Consider the following 27650-nt stretch of genomic DNA (forward strand, 5'->3'; position numbering starts at 1 on the left):
GCCCCTGATACAGCTAAAGATTATTTTTAAGCAGCTTAAGACAAACAGATTAACAAAGAACCTACTTTAGAAACAACTCCAAAAACCCTATCCCCTCAGCGTGTCTAGCCTAGAAGAGCAAGAGGAGATGCAGTTACTCTCGTGTATTTTCAGAAATTTTCAGAAAAGAAGGAAAGCAGCACGTTTAACTGGAAAACACCGCTGGCATGTGAACCACACCTCTGGCGATAACAATGCTGGCGATTTCAATATTAGCGGCCTCCAGAGAATTTGGAGATTTTGGAACCATTTTGCTGCAGTGGAGTCAAAAGACAGAAATTTAAAAAAAAAACAACAACAACAACAACAACAACAAAAACCCAAACAAAAAACCGCAAAACACCTTGGGAGGGCAGCAGGAGGCTCCGTGAGGGGCCGCGCGCCTCGGCCGCCGCTGATGGCGGGGCCGGGCCCTGACGGCGGGGCCGGCCTTCCGCCCACAACCTCGGGCCTCCGCCCGCCTTCCAGGGGGCTCGTCCCCAGCCGCAGCCCGGCCTGCCAGGGTGAGCCGGCCCGGCTCGGCCTCCTCCTCCTCGATCCTTCCTCCCTCCGCCACAGGCGGCGGCCGGGCACCCCCTGCCCTGCCGTCGGACTACGGCTCCCAGCATGCCCCGCGCGGGCCCGCCGTCGGGCCTGGCCGGCTCCCGCAGCGGCGTCCGCCGGGAGCTGTAGTCCCGCCGCCGTTCCCCCACGGCTTTAGCGGCCCCGGGAGGCCGCTCCCCGGCCGGCCGCGCCGCGGAGCTCACCGGGCGGGTAAGCGGCGGTCCCACCGCCTAACGGCTGCCAGCGGCTCCTCCGCACTCTTTTACGGCGGCCGCGGCGATGGCGGGAGCGGGGAAGCGTTAACCGCCCGCCGGCTCTGTGAGGGGTGAGCGGCTGGCGCCGGTGCGGCGGGACGCGAGGTGGGATGAAACGCCTCAACGGCGGCGGCGAAAAGGCGGCCGCTGCCGGGCGCACCCGCGGGCGGCGGTCCGGGCCCGGGGCCGCGCTGCCGGCCGGGCTGTGGTAACGGCGGCGCGGCGGGCGAGCGGGGCCGGCGGGGCGAGCACAAAGGCCGCGGCGGTCGGTGTGAGGGGTCCGGACACCAGCCTCCCGCGGCGGCGGAGGCCGGGGCGGGAACGGGCGAGGGGAAAGGCCGTTCTCTGCCAACAGCTCCGGCTTGGCTTTAAATGCGTAAAACGTTCGGTCTTTGCTGCAGGATTGGAGGAAAAAAAAAAAAAAGCTCTATTTCTTCACCTGCCCTTTGCAAAGTATTGTTTCTAACCGTCTTAATGTGTGTTTACAGCTAGAAAGGACTCGCTCCTTAAAAATGACTTCTAGGCATTATTGTCTGTCCGGGACTTCTGTGTGGATTTTGCTGTCACTGCCGCTAGTTCAGTTTCTTTCCAGGTAGGAAGGAAGTGGAGGGGGTCTTCACTCTTTAATTAATTAATAAAGATAGTCACGTTTAGAATTCATTCATCCCTTTTGCCGCAGTTGCTTTGTCAGGTTAGGTTGCTTTTTCTGTTAATGAAAATAAACAAATTCTGTTGTTAGGGAGGTTTTTTTCCGTGCCTGTTAACAAACAGCCACCGCGCTGCAATCATCCCCCTCACAGGGGGCTCTGAGAGGACAGAACTTCCATTTTTCATTCACAGGTGTGTCCTGCCGCTCTGTGAAGTAACATTGTCCCAGTAATGTATGTGCTGGACAACTTCTTAAATGAGAGACAACTTCAGTATAAAACCATTAGCTTTAGATTTAATAACGGGGGTTGCATTGTGCCCGTTGGGCTTGAATCCGCGTTCCCTGTGACCTTCTCCTGATGCTGTTCCATTAATATCAGTGGAACTATTACTGATGCCTTCCTACGTTGATGGGAAGAGCCTGCATTTTTCCAATGGAATAAATGTGCCTGGTTTTTGTTAGCATTCTTCTTAGAAGTCCTTTTCACATCTTTAGCATAATGCTGGGGAAGAAATGTTAACGGGAGGGAAGAAAAATGTGCTGCGATGACCATTGTCTTGTAAAGGAAAATGAGCTTCTTTCTTATTTCAGTAATTTTTTCTTCAGGCCCTTTCGGAACAGTAGAGTTTGTTTCATGCCTAATTTTAGCCAGAGGGAGCTTTTATAGGTATTGGCTTTTAAGGCAATGAGTGGTCCCTGCATAAATGACTGTTGCTGATTGATCGTGTAAGGACAGGCTGGACCAAACGCACCTCCTGAAGAAGTTAATCTTACCAGCTTTGCCAGCTGGAGTCAGTGATAATGTCTATGTGAAGTCTTTCCTTTTTTCTCCTAAAGGAAAAAGGGGGGGGGGGGAAAGGCAAGAAATTAAAACCTAATCTTAAATTTCCTTTCTCTTCCTTCCCCTACAAAAAAACAGCTTACACAAGGCTAATCAAAGTAGGGTTGTATCCATTTGTTATTTTCACTAGCAAAAAAATGTCAGTCTTCCCCCATGTCTGTGAGCTTGCATTGCCTCTTGTATTGTCAGAAAGTTGTTGACAGACTTTTATGAAATAATACAATGGAGCGGCAGAAAAACATGCTAGGGATGGCTTGGGCAGTAGACTGGTGTTTTCCTTGCCCTACCTACAGATCCTCGAAACAGCCCATCTGTGCGAGTACCTTCAGGCCCTGAAGACATTGGCACCCTGACATCTTCACACTCTCTTCAGTTACACTGTCAGTGGTTAGGTTTTACTTACTTAAAATATGCTCCCAGTGGAGGGAGTAACATGGTTTAGTCTTTGTCCTGCTTTTGATCCCAATTCAATGGAGAATAACACATGGAAAGGTAAACACGGTTCTACATTCTCCTTTTAAAGTGAGGTGGATATATATAGTACCAGTGATGGTGTATGCTTCTGGTCCAAGTTTATTAATTAAATGAGATAGTTCACTTTCGTTCACATCATCATCTGATGTTATCAGAACTTAGCTAAAAATACAGTGAAAGTTGCAGTGATGATCAACTTTTGATGTCCCACAAGAGTGCCTGTTAAAGCAGGAGCTCTTCACTTTTCAGCTATCTATGCAAGGGTTTGAGCTACCAAATATCATCAAGAAAACCTCCTGTATCAACTGTTTTAAAGTGAGCCATTGACAGAACGCGTGCAGTGAAGGAAACTCTATTAATAGCAAACTTCCTGTTAGTAAATGGTGCAGGTGGACTACAAAGGGAGTTCTGTCACATTTTCTCAGACTTCTTAGAAACAGGGATAAAGGCAGTATATATTATTGTATTATTATCAGTTTAGCTTAAGTTAGAGTCTGTCTTGTCATGCAGTTCAGAAAGAGTCAGTAAAAGAGCGCTCCCACCCCCCCTTGGAAAATTTTTCAGCTGTTTTTACAAAACTATTCTGAACTGTAGTGGTTTTCACCACCATTTTAGCACTCATTCTTGAAATACGGGAGGACCACTGTAGACAACACGATCAAATCAGAAGAAAGCCTTTTTTGCACTGCAAGTGATAATTAGAAGGGATGCAAAGTAAACACTGATTTAATGACAGTATTCTACGCATCTTTTGATGTTACCCATCTAGCAAGTTAATTCTGTACAAAATTATGTCACTGTTACTACACATGTTTTCAGTACTACATGCTTTCTGCCTTGTACACGTACAGCAAAACATCTTGCATTTTGTCTTTCAGTTCCTCCAATGCACGTAAATTTTGGCTTAGAAAATTCTTAATTAGAAATCTGAAACTAATGCTGTTTTAAACTAATGTTTAAAATCAAGATTTGTTTATTAGCTCTCAAGACCCCTGATGTGGGGAAGAAAAGTGCTTATCGTATTCCATTCAGCGGAAGAGAATAGCATCTACTCCATTTAGGGAAGTGCATTGTAGCTCTTCATTTCACTGCCAATTAGAATGCGAGTGCTCGTATGCCAGCACAGGTTATATGCTCTAGATCAGTTTGTTGTGCAATAGAGAGCTGTTGGAGAACATTATATTTTATTTAGCTTTGTATAGTAATTTTATTGGTGTATATTTGGAATTAAATGTTTTTATTACTTATTCATGGAACAAGTGATTGCTTCCCAGTCCCTGGAAGTGGAGAATTTTTCAAGTTTATTACTGTTTCTGGTCATGTTAGGCTTAAGTACCGAAGTGGGCTGGTGGTGATACTTCTCTGTGCCCATGGATATGTTTATACTCTTGTTTTTACAGTAGCAGAATTGAACATCTTACAAGACAGCGATGGCTTTTTCTCTAGAATTTGAATATGGAGGCCACAGGGACAGATGAAGTAGAAAAGATAAAATCAAAGTTTATGTCTGCATGGCACAACATGAAATACAGTAAGTGAAACAGTGTATGGTAAAATCCCGTCTCCATTGAAATGAATGCAATGTTTCTTGGTTGACATGAATGGGATCGTGATTGAGAAACTTAACTAATATTAATAATAAAAATGCAATATGGCCCTTGAAACCGTTTTTACTTGGATATAATAAACAGCCTGAGGAAACAAACTCGTTTAGCTTTTTCTTTTTCAAATAAATTTGCAGAATTTCTTTTTTCAATTACTTATTTTGAAAACAGTAAATAAATTGTGTAAATGACACTAGATTTGCATAGACTTTTAATCAGGGATAATATTGAATCCACTGCACAAATATATTTTATTTCTTATCTGTACTTTTCTGGAAAAAGTAGGATGGTGTGTGAAATATAAATTCCACTGAAGAATCTACTTCACACACTTGAGTAACATATTTTTCCACAGTTGAACATCAGTAATTTGTTTATAAGCAACCAAATTTTCAAGTGTGCTGCCTACTAATCAGCCCTTAACCTTAATTTCTCTACGTTCCCTCTAGGACTGAGGTTGCTCAGATTTACCACTAGGCTTCTGTTAAATTTTGTTAATTCTAATAACTGAGCCTTGGAGATGTCTGGCAAGATGAAAAGATACTTTTCTTATACTTTCTTTCAGTACTTTCTTTTTGCATCTATTTTAGGTTGGGTGTTGAAAACAAAAACTTACTTCAGTAGAAACTCTCCAGTCTTTCTGCTGGGAAAGTGTTACCACTTCAAAACTGACGGTATGTACATAGCACTTAACTCATTCCAATCTTACTCATCGGGAGCGCTGTGAATATATTTTTAATCTTCTAGAAAGACCATCATTAACCATTACGGAATCCAAAATGTAAATATGAAAAGCTCAGAAAGTACTTATTTAAATGTCCAGTGCCACCACTGATGCAACCCATCCTAACCTGCTTTATTCAGATGTTACACTGAAGTTCTTTCTGTAAATATTAGTGCTGTAATTTGCACTTTACTTCATTTACCCATCAAATTGAGATTTTCTTTCTAAAAAGTCACAAATGAAATAGTGTACAAAAAAAAACTTACAAAGAGTCAGTATACCAGCACCTTCGTTATCGTTTTCCAGTATGCAGTTTTCTAAAAATCCCTCTCTATTTGGCCGTTTACATCAAGGTGAATTAAATAGTTGCTTACTTTCAAGTCAATGATTCCATTGCACAGTGATGTTGTCTGCATTGCTCTGTTTTTTTGTGTTTTTTTTTTTTTTTCAGCTGGCATATTTCTGTTATTATTTCTATTTTCTACCAGAATAGTTTTTTACTTACCTTCTAATAACAGAAGTGCCATATCAAATTATAACTTAAATTGTGCTTTGCTTTACAGAGTCCGGTGAACTCTCTACAGATGGGTCCAATTTTGATAAAATCAACACGGAGATTTCAGGAAACGTCGAGGAGTTTCGTAAAGATTTTATTTCCAGAATATGGCTGACTTACAGAGAGGAATTTCCTCAGATAAAGGGGTCTGCATTAACAACAGACTGCGGCTGGGGTTGCACGCTGAGAACTGGTCAAATGCTGCTGGCTCAAGGTCTTATGCTTCACTTTCTTGGTAGAGGTAAGTTATGAGAGAAGATCTCTGTATTTGGCGTGATAAGCTTGAGTGTTCTGTAGGGAGCGCGATGGGCTTTATGTAGCCAGAATCGAAAGGACGTGCTGGTTTTGGTTCTGGACTTCCTCTCATTATTACTGGAATTGTTACGTGGCATCAGGACAGTGATCCACCTGACCGGCTTTCCATTTCTGTGAAAGGGAATACGAAGGTGTGTCAAGGGAAGATACTGGAAACTCCACAGAAGCTAACTGTGAAGTAAAATACCACCAAAATTTGTGGTCCCATACCTGGGTATTGTTAGTATTCGTGCAAATGGCCAGCTTTCTTGAATCTTGCTGATTTCTTCAACTCAAGGTATGGAAATGAGTTCTGCAGCCCATAGCTGTGGGCTATGGCAAAAGTGATGTTCTTTTATCAGTTTTAAAGTTGTACATTATTCAATTCTTCTAGTATTCATATATTGAGTTAATAGGAGGATTTTAATCTAACTTCAATACATCATTCTTTGTGTTGAAATTTGCACTATTTCATTTCCTCCCTTCCCCCTGAGTACTCACAGAGGAACTTCCCTTTTTTTCCTATCATTGTCTATCTCAAAACATTCCCTCAGTCACAGCTGGTTCAAAGAAGTGGCTTTAGGAGACTTGGAATACTTTCCACTTTCCAAGGCGAAGTGTGCACGTCCTCCCCATTCTTCCAGCTGAGCCATGTCCTGCGTAGGTGTATTTCTGGCTCTTCATTAACCACCTATTCTTTCCATCCTCTTCTCAATCCATAACCAACCACATTCCCCCTTTCAAACAATTGGTCCTGTCCTGTCACCACTGCTTGTTGGCAAAATGATCCAAGACATGGGCTGGAAGCCACCCAGGCACGTTAGAGGGAATACAGTGTATTGTTTACTCAGCCAGTTGTTGGATCACAGAAATACTTTAGTAGAAGATAGTTCTGAAAGCCCGTTTTGATAACGCTTTGTACTGTGCAAATATGATGTAAGCTGTGAACACGGTCCCAAACCAGCTGCATCACAAAGTCGTCTTTCTTGGCAGTGTCACGACTGAACTGTCAGATTGGCTTACTCAGTGTTCCTTTTGCTGTAGACACTTAAGTCATAAAACAGACATTATCCCTTTCAACTGACTGCAAATATCAAAACGTATGAAAATACTTCTGCTGAGAACACAAATCCCTTAAATATAACTTTTGTTATACATGCATTTAAAGAAATAAAAAAAAATTGATCAGAAGACTACCTGTGAGTAGGAATGCATAATGGCTCATTCTCAAGTAACCCCAAACAAAAAAGCCCCAGGTTTATATCTTTAAAATCCACGGTTACAAAGAATTCCTTGCACTGTCCCCCATGCATCCTAATCTGGAAAGTGATTTGGTGATTCCAGAGTGCTAGTGTTTCTGTGGCAATCCAAATGTGTAGAAAAATGGAATATGTATGGTCTTTCTGGACTACTTTTCTCATCACCCAGTCTTCTGACAGGTGGTGAATTATCTTTTGAAAAGCTTTTTATGAGGTCTGGGTAGCTTTTGAAACATATTTAAGTGTTTACATGAAGTTTTTCATCGCTGTTTACTCTTTTCCCAGAGATGTTTTCATTATAGTTTAATGATATTGTTTCTGTTACAAAGCAAAACTCGACTGCAGTTACTAGCTGGAATACTTAAACTTCCACTGCTATGTGGAATGTTCCAGATATTGCTGAATGATGTTGTAAATGAGTTTTTATTTTAAATATTAAGGTACTGGTAAGTTTAACTTTTAAATGTCTGTGCTTAAGACGCTGACTTAAATCTGAAGCTCACAATACAGGAGTAGCAAGGCCTGTGATGTTACGTTGAGCTTATGCATACATCTGCCTGGGTCTGCAGTGAAGAATTAACACGAGGTGTCACAGAGCGGTGTCACTTCTGTTAAGGGGCATTGATGCGGGGTGGTTGTCACCCTGCAATGAGGGGGTGACGCGGATGATGGCCATTACCGGCAATACTTGTGATGCTGCTGGAGCCCTAAGTTGGATTTTAGCATTAAAATGTGGTTGCCTCTGTGCTTCCTCTTTGTTTCTCAAAGACTTTTACATGGATACTTCAGTAAGAGTTACGAGAAGGGCTGCGGTTCTTGCTCCCTGTCAGAAAAGGTTCCCTTGCTGCTGTAATGGCAGCTCTCTGAACCCCCGGCAGCTTTCCCAAATCCGTCTGGCTGAGCAAAAGCCCCTCATCTGCAGGGTTTGTTCCTCGCTGGCGCGTGGCCTGGCCTTCCCCTGGCCTGCTGGGATGTCCATTGCAGACCTGCAGGTTGTGTTCCGCTCTGACAGCGCGGCCGCCGTGCTGCGGAGGTCTCCTCATGTGCTCTGTGTCGCAAGTAGTTGTTTCAACTTGTGGGAGAGATTTTCAGTCAGCTGAGAAGGGAAGCGTTGCTGTTCCCGAGATCTGCTGAACCCCCGTGATGCTGTAAGAGGAACGCTGCGTGCAGGATGCGTTGTTAGAGAGTCCTTTTGCTAGAAATGCAGACTGTGGATACTGTGCTGAATAATATTTAAACAAGCTTGTCTTGTAATCTAGGTGAAGAATTCACAAAATTAGTGAAGAAAGAAATCTTGTCTATTTTTCTGCTGATCTGCTTTGATATTTTGCAGGAAGAAGTGTTTCTTTTTACGTTAATAATTCCTCAGGTTTGTCTATTTCTTTTAATAATGTGACAAACCAGAAGAATTAAAAACAGCTTTTGAAACTTATTTGGTTTGGATAAAACTTTTTAGATGGTACTCAGTAGCTAATTTTCATATTTTTAATGTGTAAGATAGTTCTAACCTGTGCCTTATATATCTCGTGTATCTTAACTGACTGGGATCACAGAGTCTGACCTGCTATCTCAGATAGATAGCTTGAATTGCTGACAAATGTCCTGTTAGTAGTATTTTGTTCCACCTGTCATTCAGCAGAAAATAAAAGCAAATCATATTCCACTTGAATTCTTCGTTTACATTTTAACACTGACATTTGCATCTTGGTATGTTAAGTGCACGTTACTGGTTTGGGGAACATGGGGGAGAAAGGGATGTGTTTTGCTGATTATACCAAAGGGTTAATATTAAGTCTTAATCTGCATCTTAAAATTTCTTGCTGCAGCCTGGGTCTGGCCAGATGCGTTGGACATTGACAATTCAGATTCTGAATCGTGGACAGCCCATACAGTGAAAAAGCTGACGGCATCATTCGAAGCATCGCTCACAGCAGAAAGAGAACCCAAGATCCTGTCAAATCACCATCAGGGAACAGTAAAGAGAAACTACGATGACAACGAAAAGAGGAATGAAGTTTATCATAGAAAAATAATTTCTTGGTTTGGCGACTCTCCGCTGACAGCTTTTGGCTTACATCAGCTAATAGAATATGGAAAGAAGTCTGGAAAAATTGCTGGAGATTGGTATGGGCCTGCAGTTGTTGCACACATTTTAAGGTAAAAATACCTTTATTCTTTGTTGTTACCGTGCCTTACACATTACAGGAGGAGCATTTCAAAGTGTCATGAGATTACTTCAGCTTAATTGCACATCTAACTGTTCATTATTGGCTTTGTAAAATGTCCATATTAGTAGCAATTCCTGAGATTTTTCAGAGGCGGGAAGGGAGACAGCAGTAGGTGCAGGAGTAGAACTCTGAGCCTTTGTTCAACCTTATTTCAGGAAAAAAACGGCATTCCTCTTCTCCTGTACCTTGGGCAGTAGAAGTCCCAAGTATCTCTCCCAAACCTGGGGTTTTAAGTAGAGCTGCATTTAATGAAATGTTCTAAAAACTAACCACTCTTTCAACCTTGGAACATGCATAACATTATAGATTTTTTTTTTTTTTATACTGTAACCTGGGGGCTGTAATGTACTGATAGTGTAATGAAATGTCAGAGCTAAAATTGATGTTTTCAGCATTTCTTTGGACACATCAAATTCTTGTGAAACTGTAAATGTATGGGACTATTAATATTATAATTATATCACAGTAAAAGTAAAGGGTCTGTGACATTCAGTGTGGTTAAAAAAAAAAAGTCGAAAGTCAAATTTCTCCATACTATGTGCCTTTACATGCTATTTCTTTGAATACTACCAATTTTTTTTTGTTTGGTTTGGTTTTTTTGTAGTCTTATATGCTTATGTTCTTAGTGGATTCCAGTTTACCTATAAACTGAATCTCTAATAAGTCATTTAAGCGGCAGAAGCCAAAGTTCATACATTCGTCTCTATATATGTGAATAGATGAATTGGATATTTATTATAAAAGTATATTAATCTTAAGTGAACCTGTACTGAAATAATCAGCTGTATGTGTGTTAGTATTACTTATGTGTTTTCTTCTCTTTTTTTTTCTGATGATAGAAACTGTCAGAATTCTTTTTGCTTGCTTTAAATTGCAGTAGCCTATTTACGTAACGGGAGCGGGGGGGAATCTGGTCCAGAATTCCATTCAACACAAACCAACTAGTGATTTCCAGCACTGCAAAGGTTTCCTTTCCTAGATCTCCTTTCTCTAGTACAGCAGCACTAACAACGTATAGCTCTGTCTCATAACTTGAGAACGACTGTATTAAACCATTCCTCAAAATATATTGTGAAATAAAGGGATAGTGACCATTTAATGCAAGCGTGTATTGAAGTCAAAGGCTAATCTTCTATTTTGAACAGTTTAATTTCTTTACATATGTTGTCCTTGATTGATGATCATGCTTCAGACTATCGACATGTATTTTCTTTTTCGTTTTTAGGTCCATTACTCTTATTCTTTTGAGGATAGCCTAGTATTGCAATTATCTTTTGGGAAGTTTTGGTGAAACCTCACAGCTTTTTATGTGCAAACCTTTATTTCCATAGACATGAGGTGCTCATGTGTGGCTAGTTACATGAACTGAGGTCAACTAAAGAAATCTGTTGAGTTGAAAATAATATTTTTGTCAGCAAATTTAGCCTTTATTATCCCAATATAAATGACAGAAAATTGTTATAAACAGAAACAAATTAGATAGTGAATATGAATTTCATTGTAAGTTAATGTGTTTCTTTGGGCTTTTTTTTTTGTGGTTTTCATTGTTCTTCTAAATAGACAGACATTGTCATCTTTGTTTGGGAAAAACATGTTGCCGTATACGCTGGATCTTGGTATCCAGTGCTTAAAAACAAACAACCCCCCCCCCCCATCTGTATTTATCAGGAATGGAAGATGTCTTGAATTAAAACAAACAAACCAAACCAAACAAAAGCAAAAAAACCCAAATCCAACAACAAACAATTAAAACCAACCTGTTTCTAAAAATTAAATAATATATGTTTATTTACTGTTAATTTCTTTAAAATCAGAGATGAGTTAAATAGTTTTGTGTTTGTACTTAGAAAAGCTGTTGAAGAAGCAAGAGACCCTGAGCTACAAGGAGTAACGGTCTATGTTGCTCAGGATTGTACAGGTAAATGTTGTGATTATGCAGATTTTTGCAAATATTTTAGATGCTTTTTATGCCTTTCAGTAAGTACTTAACAATAGAGCTCTAAAGGAAAAAATAAACTCAAAAATGGATCCTCAACATTGAGATTATGTAGACAAAGGGATTGTTGATATATGCAGATGTTTGTTCTCTTTGACAATCAGACATCACAACGTGAAAACTGCACAATGCTTGTTTGGGATCTTATGGTAGAAGACAGTGTAATTCCAAATTCAGCAAAGTTACTTTTTCTTACAGTCTGCCTGTTGTAGCTCTTTATTTTGGATTTAAATCACTTACTGATCTGTTTTGTACTCGCTTCAATGTTGTCTTAGCAATAAGCTAATAAGTACTTCCCTATCTTATTAAAAATAACGCCCCAAAACTAACCAAGCAACTGAAAAATATTTCGGCTCAGTTAGATTTGTTAGTTAGGTTTTATTTGTCTTTTGCATCACAGGATTCTTTTACCCATTTTTCTAGAGGGGAAAAACCCACTGCGCTGGTGTTTTAGAATAGTAAGAAGCCGTTTTCGCTTGGAGTTCAAAGATGGGAGGAGGATAGCGCACCCGAGTCAGTGGTAACCTTTCCTCTGCTCCAACCTGGCATTTTAAATAATCGATAACAGACAGAGGAGCTTAGAGCTCTGGATGCTCGCGAGCAGAAAATGATGACAAGAGAAACTAAACGTGTGGTGAAACTTTACGCTAATGACTTACAGTCTTTCAAATCTAAGCACAAGGTATTACTTCAGTAGCCATGTTTAGCTGCCAGAAATTTTAGTTATGTCATAACCGATCTCGGGATAGGACACCCCGAGACCGACACCCCTGGGTAATCAATCAAACTGGTTTCAAAGAGATACTGTTTAATCATACGCTACAAACCAGTTTCACTCGACTTACTATGACAGTGGAAATTTTTAAAATTCTATGAATTTTTCGCTTCTTTGTTCTGGTGATGGTTTTTCGCATCTCTCAGTTTGGAGAGAATAAGCAATAATACTACATTAAGGTTTTACACTTTTCACATTCACATTTTCAGTGACCGTGTTGTGTTAACTTTAGACAGCAAACTTTGAGTATTTATTAAAATCAATTATTGTCTTTTTTTCCTTTAACATGTAGATGTTTCTGTTAGTTGTAGGCTTTCAAGTTTTAAATGACTCCTTTTAGAAGAAGTTTATATCAAGTGAATAAATATTTATTGGCTTTCTCCTAACCTGTCCCTTCTGCATTTTCCTGACAATGAGTCTTAGCAGCGACACGTTACCGTTCCACAGAATATTGCTGAAATAAGGAAGCATAACACTGTTTTTCATCAGTCACTCAAGTTATATTTCAGCAGGACGGTAATATTTTGAAGGATTGTAGTTTTAGTCTGTCACACTAGGTGTTGACGTGTTGTAGGTGTGTCTTTGTAAAAGCTAGGTGTGGTATTTTAAATATGAACATTTCCGTGTGTCTCCTTTCAGTCTACAGTTCAGATGTTATTGACAGACAATGTTCTTTTATGGATTCTGGAAAAGCAGACACAAAAGCTGTAATTATATTAGTTCCTGTGAGACTCGGCGGAGAGAGAACAAACATGGACTACTTAGAGTTTGTAAAGGTATGAAATGAGAGTTCAATCATTTTTTAAATAGTAGGACTAGGTGATATGAAAAGCGACTTCATGATGGTAATCTTCTACCTATTAAATGTGTGGTGGTGATTTTACAGTTGAAGGTTGTAAAGTTTGACTTTACAGATTTTAAATTTCCCCATTACAAGATCAGACATAATTGCAGAGCACATGATGTCCCTTGGTAAAGCAGCGATAACTGTCCTACTCCTAAAGTAGTTACCTGAAAAGACATTAATGCAGTGGCTCCGATTACAAATGGTAATTTAGTTACATATGCTATTAGACTTGTGCTATATTAAGTATCAGTCAGCATTTCAAAACATAAATATACCAAATTCCTCATTCTGTTTCTGATTTTCTTAAATGTCAAATGGTTTAAGGTTGTCACTTGTCTGTTTTTCCCATTTTCTTTTGTCTTTTTAGTCCCCTTAAGAGAGGGGTTAGAATTTTTTCATATCTTTAGTCACTACTTCAGATGTTTTTTACGTATCCAATGTTAGGATGAACGTTTCAAAGGACAGTGATGCAGGAGTAGCAAGCAGTTACCACACATAAAAATGAACTGGAAAAAAGTAAAACTCGAGGAGAAAGCAGAGGGGAGGAAAGCCTGTGCTGTCCCCTTTTTTTCAGCAGAGGTTCTGCCTATAGTGCTAGCCCCTGAAGACGTACCGTACTCCTGTCTCTTGAGCACAAGAATACTGCTCTCTAAGAGACTGTTCTCTTAGCCCTGCTGCTTTATCATTTTCCGTGCTGCTGTTTGTCTGTCTTCAAATTCTTGTTTTAATTTTTAAAATACCACAATGTAGTAGTAGCATGAACAAAATCTATTACTGTTTTTTTTTTTCTTTTTTTCTTGTGACTCTCTCTTCTGTGTAACATTTCAGGAAAACATTAGTTTTTTAATGGCATGGGGAGACAGAGTGATGAAGCCTTTTATTTCAGTGATGAACTATTAAATTGTTTTTCTTTCCTGATTCTTTTCCTTATATTTTCAGAGAGCTGGCTTTGGAAAAGTTTAGTTCTTACAGTTAAGATAAGCCTGTGGTCTCAGACACGATCTAGGGCAACCTTACTTTACTTTCAATGTTAACTGCAAAAAAGCCTTTGAATCAGCCAGGTCCAGGAAAACACGCAGTGCGTCGGTTTGTAAGCTAACAAACAGTTGCTTCTGCAACTTTCATAAGGCTTTTTGAGCGAAATAAAAGTGACTCCAGTTCTTTAATACTGGCTTTTATTATTGACGGATATCTATGGCTGGTTTTACCCTGCAGAGGCTTTCTCAGTTTGGCTCTCAAAACCTCTCTTTTGCCAGAGTAAAATATGTTTGCGTGGCACTGGCTTTCACAGCAGAGTCACGTTATCTAAGCTTGCCTTGTCCAACGGGCTTTACCGGGGTGATTTCTGCTCCTCATTTACCAAGCCTGGTACTGCCTTTTGCAGTCTGGTATAATGGAGACTGTGATAAGAGGGCTTTCAATTGCATATATTAGTCACTCCAGTCTCTAGCTTGACTCTTCACAAGAAGTGACTAAATTTCTCGGGATCTGAATTTAAGTTAAAAATGCAGATTTTAGAATGTAGTACAAGAGGTGATTTTTACAAAGGATTTTATATTTATGGAGGAAAATTGATGAATTTTTTATAATTCACTTTTACAAGAAAACTCCCATAAATTAAACAGTTATTCATTACTCTGAGTAGCTTTTCTTCCTTTCTGTTTCACTGGCAGAGGACGTGTCCTCTTAGCTGTTTCAGCCTTTGCCTCTGATCTACCTAAATGTCCTGTAATGCTCAGCCATTGAGGAGCCTTTTCTAAAATAGCCTTCTCATTCATATTTTAAATCAGCAGCCCTTTCTCTTAACCTGTAGAAACCAGACTGAATTTGACTTTGTTAGCATCTCAGGTGAGGAGTACAACAGTTTTTGTTATGTTACATTACTGTATCATCGTCTAAGCGGAGAAAATTTTATCCTGAGAAGCTTTGGTCTTATTATTTGGTCTTACGTGAAATACCAATCATTTTGTTGAGAGACAATGATATATAATGGTTACGCTTTTAATGGCTGATCTCTTAGAGGAGAGGATATAGGTAAGACTGCCAGCTGATGGAGATCTCACTTTCGCTCAACTGCTAGTCTTCTGGATTGCTGTCCCAGTTTGGGCCAGCGTCCCAAGTTTTTGGACCCAACTCTTGTCTAGTGCCACAAGAAAAGCACTGTGATTTATGGACATTGAAAGGCTGTTCAGTTTTCAGAATATTTAATGGTCTTGGGCTTCAGTTGCATTAGAACAGTTGGGCTCAGCTTTCTGAAGTGCTCAATGTTGGCAAAATTCAGCTCCCAGTGGAGTCGGTGGGTTAACTAATGGAGGACTGTGTTAAGCCAAGACTGAATACTCACAAAAAACCTAATGAGCTCTGTTAAGAAACAGAACCTCACAAAAGCAAGAAGAGTAAAAATATGTTGAAGGGAGAGGGAGGAAAGTTCTCCGTGCCTTCTTCCATTCCCTTGCTAGGTACTTCTTTTAATAGAGAAACAATCAACGGTGATTTCTTTGGCGTCCATAGTCTGTGGCTGCATCCAGAGCTTGTCGGTGATAGAGAATCCCAGTCTGTTTAAGCTACTGCAGTGTTCTTACCTTGGCAAAATTGCATGTGTACAGGTAAATCCTGCTCCCCAGCACTGGAAGGTATATCCATAAAATCAACGTTTTATGATGTAGTGAAAAGTCTGCTGGGTTTGTGTGATAGCACAGACACATGGGTAACAGAACCCAACTCTTTTCAACCTAAATGAACAGAAAGACCCTGGGAGCACTGGTGTGACTGTAGCCCATGGCTTATACCCCAACTCTTTCTCTCCTTGGTGGCTCCTAGCCTTGCAGTGACTGGAGGAGTATATTTCCTTTACACCTCCAGACTGAAAAGATTCCTGTATTTCACCCCACATCCCTCTTCAAATCCCATTAGGTGTATTTGCAATGTCTCTTTCTCAAAGTTGCTACGTACCGATGGCTCTGATTCCTCTACCCTCACAGTCAACATCCACGAAGCGCTGAGGTTTATAGGGCTTGTCTCTGTGTGTGTGTATGTGTGTGTCTCTCCTCTAGTATTTTGGGCTGCTGTTTTCAGAGTTGTATCTTGTAATCACTCTTGCTTCAACTGGCATTCCTCCCTATGATGTAAAAGTTCATACTCTAGACAGACTTCTACATTTGAATGCAAAAAGAAGAGAGCCACCAGGGGCAGAGAATGTAAATGTATATGAACTCTGTAAATCTATATACTTTGATATCTTTTGACTAAGGAACCTGTGCTCAACTCGTATGATGCTACATTTTCTCTCCTCCCCAGAAATGATACTGCCAGTTCTCTCAATGTCTGGGCATCTCATGAAAAGGGAGGACTTTCTCTGGAATATCTGGTGGTACATTTTCACTTTGGTCAGCTGTAAGCTTCTAAAAATTGAGTCAAGCCCCAGAAAACCATGAAGTCAGTCTTTAAAAAAAAAAAAAAAAAAAAAAAAAAAAAAAAAAAAAGGAACAAAGTTATTTGCCTAAAAAGAGTAGAGAAAGAGCAGAGATTTTAATTCAGTTTAATACTTCTTCTGTTTAACTGTCCTAATTATTTCATCTTCTGCTTATAGGGAATCTTAAGCCTTGAGTATTGTGTTGGTATTATTGGTGGCAAACCCAAGCAGTCGTATTACTTTGCTGGATTTCAAGGTTAGTGTTGTAATACGTTATGTCTCTTCAATATTTTTCTTTAAGAGTTAGGAAGTTAATATCGAAGCAGTGGGAAATAGCATGATTAAAATAGCAAAATGAGTACCTTATTAATTCATCATATCTCCCAAAGTCCAGTCATTTGTCATTTACCCCATAGAGTAATTGGATTCTGTAAAATGTACATTTAATTTCCGTTGTTGCATAAACAAGGCATAATTTATCTGTTTCACCAAACTTCAGGAGCGTTTGCTATTACTGTCTGGCAGTTCTTATTTACGTATTTACTTTTTACTAGTTTAAGTGGTGTTAGTTGATGCTTAAATGACAAGCAATACATTCTTCCTGTCAGGATGAAGTAGCACAATACATTTTTCATATGCAAACTCCAGAATATAATTGTGTGTTTGTAAAAGTAATTTTATCACCAAAAATTAAATGACAGTCTCATCACTTTATAAAAATTCTGCTTATACAAGCATATTTGATTATGCAAAAGTTAATCTGTCCTGCAAAAACCTATGCTTCAGTCAATGAATATCAGCCTGGCAAGCAGTTACTTGCTGGCTTTTTTTTTTTCAGCTGTTCTGCATAGAAATTGGATTGTAAGCAGTGTAATAATAAGGTGTTTTTTGAATTACTTGTCTTCTGTTTTGTCCTTGTAGATGACAGTTTGATTTACATGGATCCTCATTACTGCCAATCTTTTGTAGATGTCAGCATAAAGGATTTCCCTCTTGAGGTAGTATGGATATAGACCTGGCACTGTTTGCTTCCCATATGAATCAAACACTAATTATTTAGAGATGTTCTAGCTAGCTGCATCTTTATGGGTTTACAGTTACATGTTATTTATCAAAGTTCTGCCCTTCTTTATAGGCCTATAATCAACAAAAATGACCAGAGGTTAAAAACTCAATATGGGGATTCAATTTTTACTTCATTAATCTCCGTCTCTTTCTTTTTAATGATCAGAAAACCTCAGAAACAGATGATCGCTTCATTTAAGTACTTTTCCATCAAAGAAAATAGACAATATTTGGAGTACTTAAAGCTGAATTATTTGAATTTGTGTTTGTTAGTTTGTCTTTTTGGTCATTTTATTTTATTTGAAAGTTGCACTCAGCATTATGGAGAGAATTACTGTAGTATTCAATAGTAGGAGCCTGTTGTCAGGTTGGAAGCAGCGTTCCTGTAGGTTTACCTGCTGCTGCTTTATCCAAGAATTCATAATATTTTTATACTGGAATAGGTGGTTGTCATTTGAAATGTAACTTTTGCTCCTAACAACTGTGGAGGTAATTTTTTTTTTTTTTTATCTTCGTACAAGTGGAAGCTTTTGAGGCGTATCAGTGAAGTTTGTGGTTGACTAGATGAATTTCACTCAAGTGTTCTGAACTGTTTCTTTTAATGAGTTTTATTATTATTTTTTATCAAGCTACTGTTATGGAATAGTAGTTTTCAAGAAAGTGACAGGTCTGAAAGTGTAGGTGCTGCATTTGTTCTTTCTTTCCCCTGACCCCTTTCTAGGCCACGACTTTCTGGGTGCATCTAGATGTAGTGAATGCATCTTTTCAGGCTACTCCTGGGTCTTAAAAATCATGCTTGTTTTTATTTACAATAGTGTTTTCCCTTTTCCTTAACCTCTTACCAAATAACTTGCATTGAAAATAGATAGAGCTAAAGGAGGTTATTAAAGAACTCAATTTACAAGTACCATGGGAAAACATTATCAGTTGCAGAAGTAAGTGTTCAATAGTACTCACAGTAGAAGTACTCGGTGCCATCCATACAAACTCTCCTTCATGATCTTGTGTCCAGCTTCCACATGAAGGTCCAGCCTCCTCGGAGCAACTCTTCAGTCAGTGTGGAAACGCTCTCTGGGTGCATCCTCTGCTTGGGACAGCATCAGCTGCTCCACAACAGAGTTGGTTGTTAGTAGTGATTCCACAGACCACTGTGTTCTGTGAAGTTAAGTACTCCTAGACATGGAAACACAGCTTCAGAAATACATACTGCTGTTAAATAAGAGGAGTATGTAGTTATCTCCACCACCCCGGAAATACTAGAGACTTAATGTAGAATTCTTAAAGTTCTGCAGTAAAGTCCTGTGAACAGTGGGAGAGAGTTGTATGCAACTCTCAAACTCACACCTGAGGAACTGAGTAGGTGATCTTAGATTGACTGTTTACACTTAGAATGTAAGTCAAATGGTGTGTAATGAAGTTATGTATCTTCACGGCTTCTGTTTGGTAGAGCAGCCAAGAGTTAACTTAAACTGAGAACAGTGGAGTGAACGGCAATGGTCCTGTCTGTTGTTACCATGGAAAGAAAGATCCGTTAACACACGTAGAAGTTGATCACGATACCTTAATCAAAATACCATCCTATAGTATTCAGGAACACTGCTTATCTATATCAAAGGGCTTATACTGTTATACAGTGCTAATGGTAAATTCTGGGGCTGGTTTAAAGCAAACAGAACATAGTTTTCAGTATTTATGCTTAACAAGATGCTTTAATTAGCATGACATATAATACAGAAGTATGAGATTCTCTAGGAAATTAGAGGATTCTGAATTAAAAAAAATAACATAGCAGTGAAATGTATCAAAAAACATCCTAGACAGAAACTTCCATTATTTTTAGAGATGCCGTTAGATTTACCCTATTATTTGAAAGAAGAGTTGGTGAGTCCCAGCTCTGCCTATTTGTATTGTGGCAGCAGCCAGAGATTATAACCGAGCTCCTTGCCCCTTTATGCTAATAACCATAGTAAAATACAAGGCCTTCTCTGAAGATTTTACAGTTTAATTGGGTAAGTCAGACAAAAGATAGGAAGAGCACAAAGAAGCAGAGCTGAAGCGACTTCCTTAAGGTCACACCGTAGCTCAGTGGCCAAGCTACAAAAAATACACGTCTTTTTGGTTTCTGTTCCCATGACTAATCCTCCAGATTGTGCTGCAGGCTGGCATTAATATGAATTTCCAAATAATAATAAGGTTTTAAAATGTATTTTGAAGGTATGTGAGCTGCCAGCTTGGCTTGATCGCATCCTAATGCTTTTCTGCAGACAGAAAATATATCGCAATTTAATGCTTAGTGCATTTAATAGCATTATATCTTTGTCCAGAAATGTCAAAAGTAAACAGAAATTGCTTTCTTAGTGTGGATAGTTGCTTGTTAGATTTATCTGTAGGGAGTATTTTCAAAATTGACAAATTGTCCAGAATAAGTTGGAAATCAATCCACTCTGTATTGGCTTCCAGAATCCATTTGTTTGGAGGAGTGGGGGAAAAAAAATGCCTACCCACTTCTCTTTGTTGTGCAGTGATTTGTGTAGCATTAAGACTTCTGCCCTGAACAGCACAGCACAACCGGATTGCAGTTTGCTGAAATGTGGTGTGGAAGGCAGGCTTCGATTTATGCATTTGATGACCCAGGAATTAATATTCAAAATACAACTTCTGCATATAAAATTTGAACAGAATTAGGAGAAAAAACAGTGACTAAAATCAATCGTGTAGAAATACAACTTTTCATCTTTGCTTATATTTTTTAGCAGAGCTTTAATAGAAATACTTCTCTTAGGTTTGTAATCACAAGTAAAGAATGATATACTTCAATATGTAAAACTATAACGCTGACAGCTACTCTCAGATCAGGTAACTAGCGCTGTCGTCTTCTGTACATCAACTTTTCTGACTGGCAAAAAAAGAAAGATTAAAAAAAAAAAAGATAAAAGGGGTTTCTAGTATAGAGACTGCCTGATGTTAGCTGTCAGGGGCTGCTGTTGCTGTAGTCAAATTAGATTGTAGCAGTTGCGAGTTCCTCTGTGAAGGATAAACACACTGGTGTTGGTAAGAAATCTGCTGCGTTGCTGTGTCCTGTAGTTAGTGTTGTGTTGGCGAGGTGTCCTGGGCCCATGCTCGCCAGCGCTGTGAGCCCTGCACAGCCTACGCGTCAATGTGAAAGGAAATAGTGCAGAATATTCACTGGAGAATACTGATAACTGGGGGAAGTTCGTGAAAACCAAAATCTGCATTTCAGTAGAGCGGTGCCTGCGTTGCAGCGTGGTGCAGGCGTGGTGTGGTAGCACTCGTTACGGAGCAGCTGTAGCAGGATTGTAGTGATTTAATAGAGGTGGGATGAGGGAGTAGTTCTGCGTGTTAGAAGCAGAATAAAGGGGATTCCCTTTGTAGACAGTCAGTGGTGATGAAATAATTTAAGTTATTAGAAAATGAGGTTCATCAAAACTCCAGTTCCTGTAATAAATAAACACATAATCCGGGTGGGTAGCATATACTTACCTTTTCTCTCATAGGCTGCGAATGAGGAGTGTGGGGAAAGGCTTTTTGTATTTGTTTGTTTTTTCTTGCAGCACGGCTGCTGATAGTTCACAGCACTGTCAGAGCATCATCTGTCATGAAAAGAGATTTCACATTAGGAAAAAAACATTTATAAAGCAGGGCTTGTTGTTTGGGTTTTCCCTACTTGTGGATTATTGTAATATGGTTTTGCTTTTGTGGGTTTTGTGGGATTTTTAACCCGTTTCATTTACTAAAGGAAAATGCATGAGGTTGGTTTATTCCATTATGTCTCTTTTATAGAGGCTGGGGGAGGGAAAGGGGCAATGGGCGGAGGTAGTAAAGCAGTAATTGTAAGATAGTGCAAAAGCTGTTACAAATTCAATTTGCAGAAGAGCATTCACCTCCTCTGCCTTGGGAATATTCATAAAGTGCTGCTCGGAGCGGCAGACCTGTGACAGGTCTCAGACTAGCAGGGTGTTGTGTGCAAGTTTGGTGAATACAGCGATAAACAGCAGGTTTTGTACATGTGGGGAAGAGTGGAATTACTGGAATGTTTGGGGGGGGTTGGAACAAATACCTTCAGAATTGTGTGCTGGGTTTTAATTCAAGTGATGCAGGGGACTGATTGTATGTTAAAGCTGTAGGTGGGGAAAAAAGTAAATGCGTTGGTCTGTGCCATTCTCAGCCTTAACCATGTGTTTCGTGTTTTTTAATCTTGACACTTGCAGTCATTCCACTGTCCTTCTCCCAAAAAGATGTCATTCAAAAAAATGGATCCGAGCTGCACAATTGGATTTTATTGTAGAACTGTGCAGGACTTTGAGAAGGCTTCTGAAGAAATAACGAAGGTAGGTGTCGAAGGTACCACGTCGATTCCTCAGCCAGAACGGCCTGTGTGCACTGCCTATGGATAAGGGGAGAGAATCGGCTTCGCCCTTCTAAACAGACATCATTCTTGTCTTCGTATTTATTGCTGCTTTTATAATCGTGAGAAATCGAGATTGTTTTTTCATTTCATCCGATTTTACCTATAGGTAAAAGCTGGGGAGAACGTGGGCGGCTGAGCGGGCGCAGGCGGGCCCACGAGGTGGCACTCGTGAAATGGGAATATTTCTGCAGGCAGCGCTGGCGAGCGGGGACTGTCCCCTGCTGGGGGGGGACGCTGGAAAGGCAGGCAGGGCCTCGGGAGGGAGGGCTTTAAATGGAAGTATTTGATCAAGCCGAAATAGTATATTATTTCTTGTTAGCGTAAGTGCTTTTCCTGATGGCATTTAAGTGTAAGGCTGTGTGTTTACGATTTGGTAACAACGTTTTGAAGTCTCCAGAGCAGGTATCACGCAGCAAATCTGTCTGATCACCTCCTTGCGCTTGAAAAACACTGGTATAGGTTCATTTAGGTCCAAATGTAATTGCCATTTTTTTCCTTGCTTATTACAGGATGCGAGTGTATGAAGTACAGCTTTATTAATACATTCTGTTACCTGTGGTAGCGAATAACTGTGTTCTGTGATTTTAAAAAACAGGCTATGAAAGGATGCAGCAGTAGCAAAAGATGGTCACAATATTAATATTCTAACCACAGTAGTTATCACAACAGCACAAGGAATTAACGTTTGCACAGCATTTTGAATGTCCTGTTAAGTGACATTGGTATTATAGCAAAAAAATGATGTTAAACTTAATACTGTGTATAATCCTTTATAGATATTGATTGATGCTGAAGTTGTTTCTTTGATGTTTACAGAGAGGTGGAAAACAGATTTAAAGAAGTTCCTAAGCAATGGATATGTGGAAAGTTTAAATAGTGAAGTTTATATTCTAAAAATCTAATTATAAAATTGGTTGCATTGGAAGTTCTCTTCCTCTTTTTTCCCCTCTTTCTTTTCTTTCAAGTTTGGGATTAAGTACATTTCTTTTTCTGAATATATATTGTGAAAATTCTCATGGCTGATCTAAGTCTTGGAGCTATTATCCTGGTATTTTAGACAGAAGTTCTTTATTATTAACGATATTATTTTATAGAAACAGATTTCGGGCACAGTAAGTTTGAAAATAGAGGAAAGTTTGGATATAAATACAACGTGAAAAACGTTCTATGATCTTTCAATCCTTCCTTCACATCCTTTGTTTTTTCCTGCTCTTCCCTTATTTTTCCCTTCGTTCGCACTTTGAGTGCAACGACTCTCGAACTATAAAGTGCAGTATATACTGTGCCCCATGTAGGCTAGACTAAAAAATTCAGGTTCTAGCTGCTCGTGTGGGCAATAAGAGGTGGGAGAAAAGATTTAGCTTTTATTACTTGGGGATAAACCTTATGAGCCATATATTCAGTGACAGAGAAATCAGGGCATTGAAATCACGGGCCCACATGGAGCCACTGGTGAAACTCCCTCCAAATCCCATTCAGATTACTCTTTGGTTTTGTACTTGCTCATTAGGCACCTATTGTTAAGTAGCTTATTATTACCTGGAATTAAATAGCTGATAGATTAAGGAGACCCGGAAACACATCCAGACTTGGGAAGGATGGATGTACCGACTCGCTGCAGTCTTAATTCTGTCTTCACTTCAGCACTAATTGCGAGCAGGCACAGCAGTTTCCCTCTGGCTTCTCAACACCACGTGGCAGATCCGGAGGTCAGCAAGAAGCACTGGCCTTGCTCAGCGCCGGGGATCGCTCTGCCTTTTCCTGGCCGCTCTGCTGCTACTTGACATTCTTATTTAACGGGTACCAGGCTTGCCTTTCTGCTAATGCAGTGACTTGTTTCCCTGTCGAAACCCACGACAGCAAATGAACAATCCATTTGGGCTACAGCTGCATTTGCCTGTTTGTAGCCCGGGTTCTCAGCAGGAATGAAAAGTTCTCTGAGGAACTGGACTGACTGAGTGTTGAACTTGGATGCAGTTCAGCACAAAGAATTAATTGTTGCAGTGACAACAGCGGCAGTCTGAGTCTAACACTGAAATACTAAAAAATATTGATGTTTATCAATAAGCTTCCCTGTAGAAATCATCACAGCGGTATCCAAAGGACTTGCAAGTTCTTTAGAGTTTCAAATTACCTGTGATCACCGAGTGAGACGTAGCTTGATAATCACTGCAGTCATCTTAACCGGGTTCCACGCGACTCTCCTTTAGGCGTTTGCCTGTGCCCAGCGTATGTTCTGTATTGAGTATTTCGTCACCTCCTTCGTACAGAGAGCGCTGTGCGGGGGGCCTTGGAGAAGGAAGTTTCAGGGAGGGTCGAACACAGGCAACGGCAGTGGAACCGCAGGCGTGTTTCTGTCCCAGTTTGGAGGGGCCACCTCTAAAGGTGCGATGGTTGTTCAGTTGCCGTGCCTTCCCGGGGGTGAGGTTTCTGTTGCAAACTTGCGACGAGGAGCTGGCCGCAGCCCACCCGTCCACAGCCCAGCAGACAGCCTTCGTGTGGCCATCAGTTTCTGTTCCTACCTTCCTTCTGTGTTCGGCCAGAAACAAAGCATTTGTACATCTTACAAACTGTCTAAAGCTCATTTGTTACTCTTCTCTTGCTTTTGCTTATTACTCTGTGTGTGTCTCCTGTATCTCCTTCCTCTTTTACCCAGGTTTCACGTTACAATAGCCAAATGCAATTAAAATAGACTAGAATAAAGTAGAAAATTTCAGTAAAAATGAAGGATTTTACCGTGAGTGTGATTTTAATTATTTTTTTTTAAACACCCCCCCTGCCCCTGCCCCACTTTTTTTCTTACTGTTTAAAAAATATAGTTTTTTTCACTGGTTTAGATTAATTGTTCTCATGAAATTATGTTTAGTGATTTTAGTTCCGCACAGCGTATACTTCTAAACTAATGTAGTTCTGCATGTCACTGCAGCACTCCGCTGATTTTTCAAAGCAGGTAAGAAATTTAAAAAAAAAAAAAACTTAAAAAAAAATCTGTGAACAATTAAGTGTCCAAAACAGGCTGAAAGGCTGCAATGTCTTTCAGTATTGCTGATCTGTTTTAGTATTTATCATTCCCCACCACCTGCTTTGTACATGCTCAGTTTTCTTATTTATAAACGTGGGGTTTTGGCACCCCAGCTCCCACAGCCCGTTGCTGCCATCAGGCGGGTTTTAGCCACGTGCTCTCGATTGGGTTATTTACATAGGTGGATGTGTTTAAACTTTCAGTAAAAATATTGATTATTGTACCTGCTGATTCTACAATAAAAATGCCTCTCTGAGATGCTTAGTTGCCGCCGAATTCATACCTGTGCTTGAGGAGGACGTTATTAACTATTTTGTAGAGTTTTTTATCTTCCTACGTGAGCTCCAGCTGCACTGAGGCAAACAGCAGGGAGAGGGGATCTCTACGGAACAAGGTGCAGGGTTAGGCATGAAATTAGCAGCGACCTGAAGAAGAAATGGAAGTAAATGTTTGTTTAACGGGAGGAGGGGATGTTTAGATGGTGCAATGCTTTTGTTTTAATATGATAGTAAAACTAAAGAACGCATTTTTTACTTTTTAGTCATCATCAGATAAATATCACTACTTACTGTATCTCTTCATTTCCAATTAACATTTTATCTGGTATGTGCTTTATGTTGTAGATGCTGAAATCTTCATCTAAGGAGAAATATCCCTTGTTTACTTTTGTAAAGGGTCATTCCAGAGACTATGACTTTGCTTCCAGTCCACTCCATGAAGAAAACAACCTTTTTTCTGAGGATGAAAAGAAAAGATTAAAAAGAATTAGTACAGAGGAGTTTGTCTTGCTTTAAGGACATTTTACACCGGATTATTGGCAGCTGTCCAGGAGAACACTGGCCTTTTAAAAAATAAAACATATAAAATGTACGTGTCCTCCTCCCCCCAGAAGGCAAGCTTGTGCTGAAATTGGTCTATTTTCATAAAGAGGATAATGTTTTATATGTTAATAGTCTTTAAAATGTCATTTGTAAATGTACTTACTAATTATTTTTGTTCACAACGAGATGATTGAGTTTGTTGTGCTCACGAAGGCGGAAGGCGTTGGTTAGAGCCAGGGACGCTGGATTGTGCCTACAGGATGTCGTCCTGCTCTTGCCCTCTTGAAAAGCTTGGCCGGGCCCTGAAGCTGAGCTTGTCCCCTCATGGCCTGGCGCTCCAGGAGGAATCCTGAGCAGAGGCTGCCAGATGGGGGGGGGGGGCGGTGTCATGGACGTTTTATGTCCTGTCCGTAGGTTTTGAGACCGCGTTCTTCCTGTTTGTAAGCAAAATCTGAGCTCTGTATTCATGAGGTGTGGGTAGGACTCGCGTCTGTCTTGCAGCGTAAGCCCAAGTAGTCGCTAATGCTGTAATCGTGACCCTCATCCTGAGCAGCACAGGGCAAGAAAGGGAAGTTTGATATATCAGTAGTAATTGTCAGTTGCAATACTGATATAATTATATAGGCTGAATTGTGAGTTAAGATACTATTTAGCAGTATGATTTTATAATGGTTTCTCATTAAGCTTGCTTTGGAGCCTTAATATGAGGAGTGAAGATAAAGTATTACCTTTCCCCACAATTTTTAAAGGTTATACTATTAATATTAACTGCAGCCAATCAAAGCAGCTAAAGACAATTATTAGAAGAGAGCGGTGTTTGTTTCCTGTTTCAGCTACTATAACGGTGAGGCTTCTCTCCTCCTAGTGCAGCTTTTGAATCAAAGCAAACGGGGGAGTGGATGTTAAAAATTCGGGGCTGTTTATTTTTTTTTTATTTTTTTTTTTGGGTACATGTTATTGCTGTACAAATGATTACTTGACGGTGTGTGTTCTCAGATTGCAAAGAAATGTACATATATAGTTTCATGTTTTAACAAAGTAAATGCGATATTTAAAATATGTATTAACGCTGCTTGGAAAATAAAAAAGGTGTGAAAACGTGAAATGTGTGCGCCTTCTATATTAATATTAGATTCTCTAAGAGTGAATATAATCCTGCATCTAAACCAATATTGTAAGGTGTGAATACTCTGTTTATTTGCAATAAAGGCAAATTTTATTGTTGTGTTGTAAACCAAATGTTAACCTATTCTAAGTGCCGTTCAGGCACAGAAGGCACAAATGTTGCCGATCCAAATAACGCGCATCACGTGTATTCGTTGAAGCACCTTCCTCCCTTTTATGAGAGAGAAGCGACTAAGGGGTAGATTTCAGGCAGAACCGGATCAAGCGTGTGTATGTGTCAGGGCTGGAGCCTGCATTCGCGTGTGTTAATTGAGTTAATATTCCAAAAAGCCAAAATGAGATTGTGTTCACTTGTTTTCAGGGAAAAAACCAACCAACCACACATCATTTGTCTAAATTAGTAACCTCTGCGCTGTTGAATCCTACTAATAATTGGCATAATATTACTTTTAGATGCTGCGTGTATGTGAGGATGTTTGGCTTGATCTTGCTTAATATTTTTCATTAATAGCCCAGAAGAGGGAGTAAACAACATATTTATGGAATTTAGACGTCAAAATGAGGAGAATTGTGAATGTCAGTGAGAGCCAGAAAATAGAAGATTCCTGTTTAGTGAAGCACAGGTTAACGGAGCCTTAGGAAAAATAAAGCCAAGACGTTGAGTGGTTCCTTTGGGTGACAGTGGACAGGAAA

At 39.9% G+C, this 27650-nt stretch overlaps 1 protein-coding gene across 7 annotated transcripts; it reads left to right on the forward strand.

The window, feature by feature from the left end:
* Positions 1–26937, forward strand: ATG4C (autophagy related 4C cysteine peptidase). 7 transcript variants are annotated; one of them, XM_074597865.1, is made up of 12 exons: positions 1–907; positions 1325–1428; positions 4201–4331; positions 4995–5078; positions 5692–5925; positions 9064–9394; positions 11313–11383; positions 12876–13012; positions 16673–16751; positions 17417–17493; positions 21790–21909; positions 25635–26937. In XM_074597865.1, exons 3-12 carry the CDS (start codon positions 4256–4258, stop codon positions 25803–25805), a joined length of 1380 nt encoding a protein of 459 aa, XP_074453966.1. In that variant the 5' UTR covers positions 1–907; positions 1325–1428; positions 4201–4255; the 3' UTR covers positions 25806–26937. The 7 variants fall into 7 exon arrangements, with proteins under 7 accessions (XP_074453966.1, XP_074453967.1, XP_074453971.1 ...); XM_074597866.1 differs by having other exon boundaries at positions 1–792; XM_074597870.1 differs by having other exon boundaries at positions 1–542.
* The last annotated feature ends 713 nt before the right edge of the window (positions 26938–27650 follow it).

Source organism: Larus michahellis, chromosome 8, assembly GCF_964199755.1.
Source record: "Larus michahellis chromosome 8, bLarMic1.1, whole genome shotgun sequence".
NCBI classification, from domain to species: domain Eukaryota; kingdom Metazoa; phylum Chordata; class Aves; order Charadriiformes; family Laridae; genus Larus; species Larus michahellis.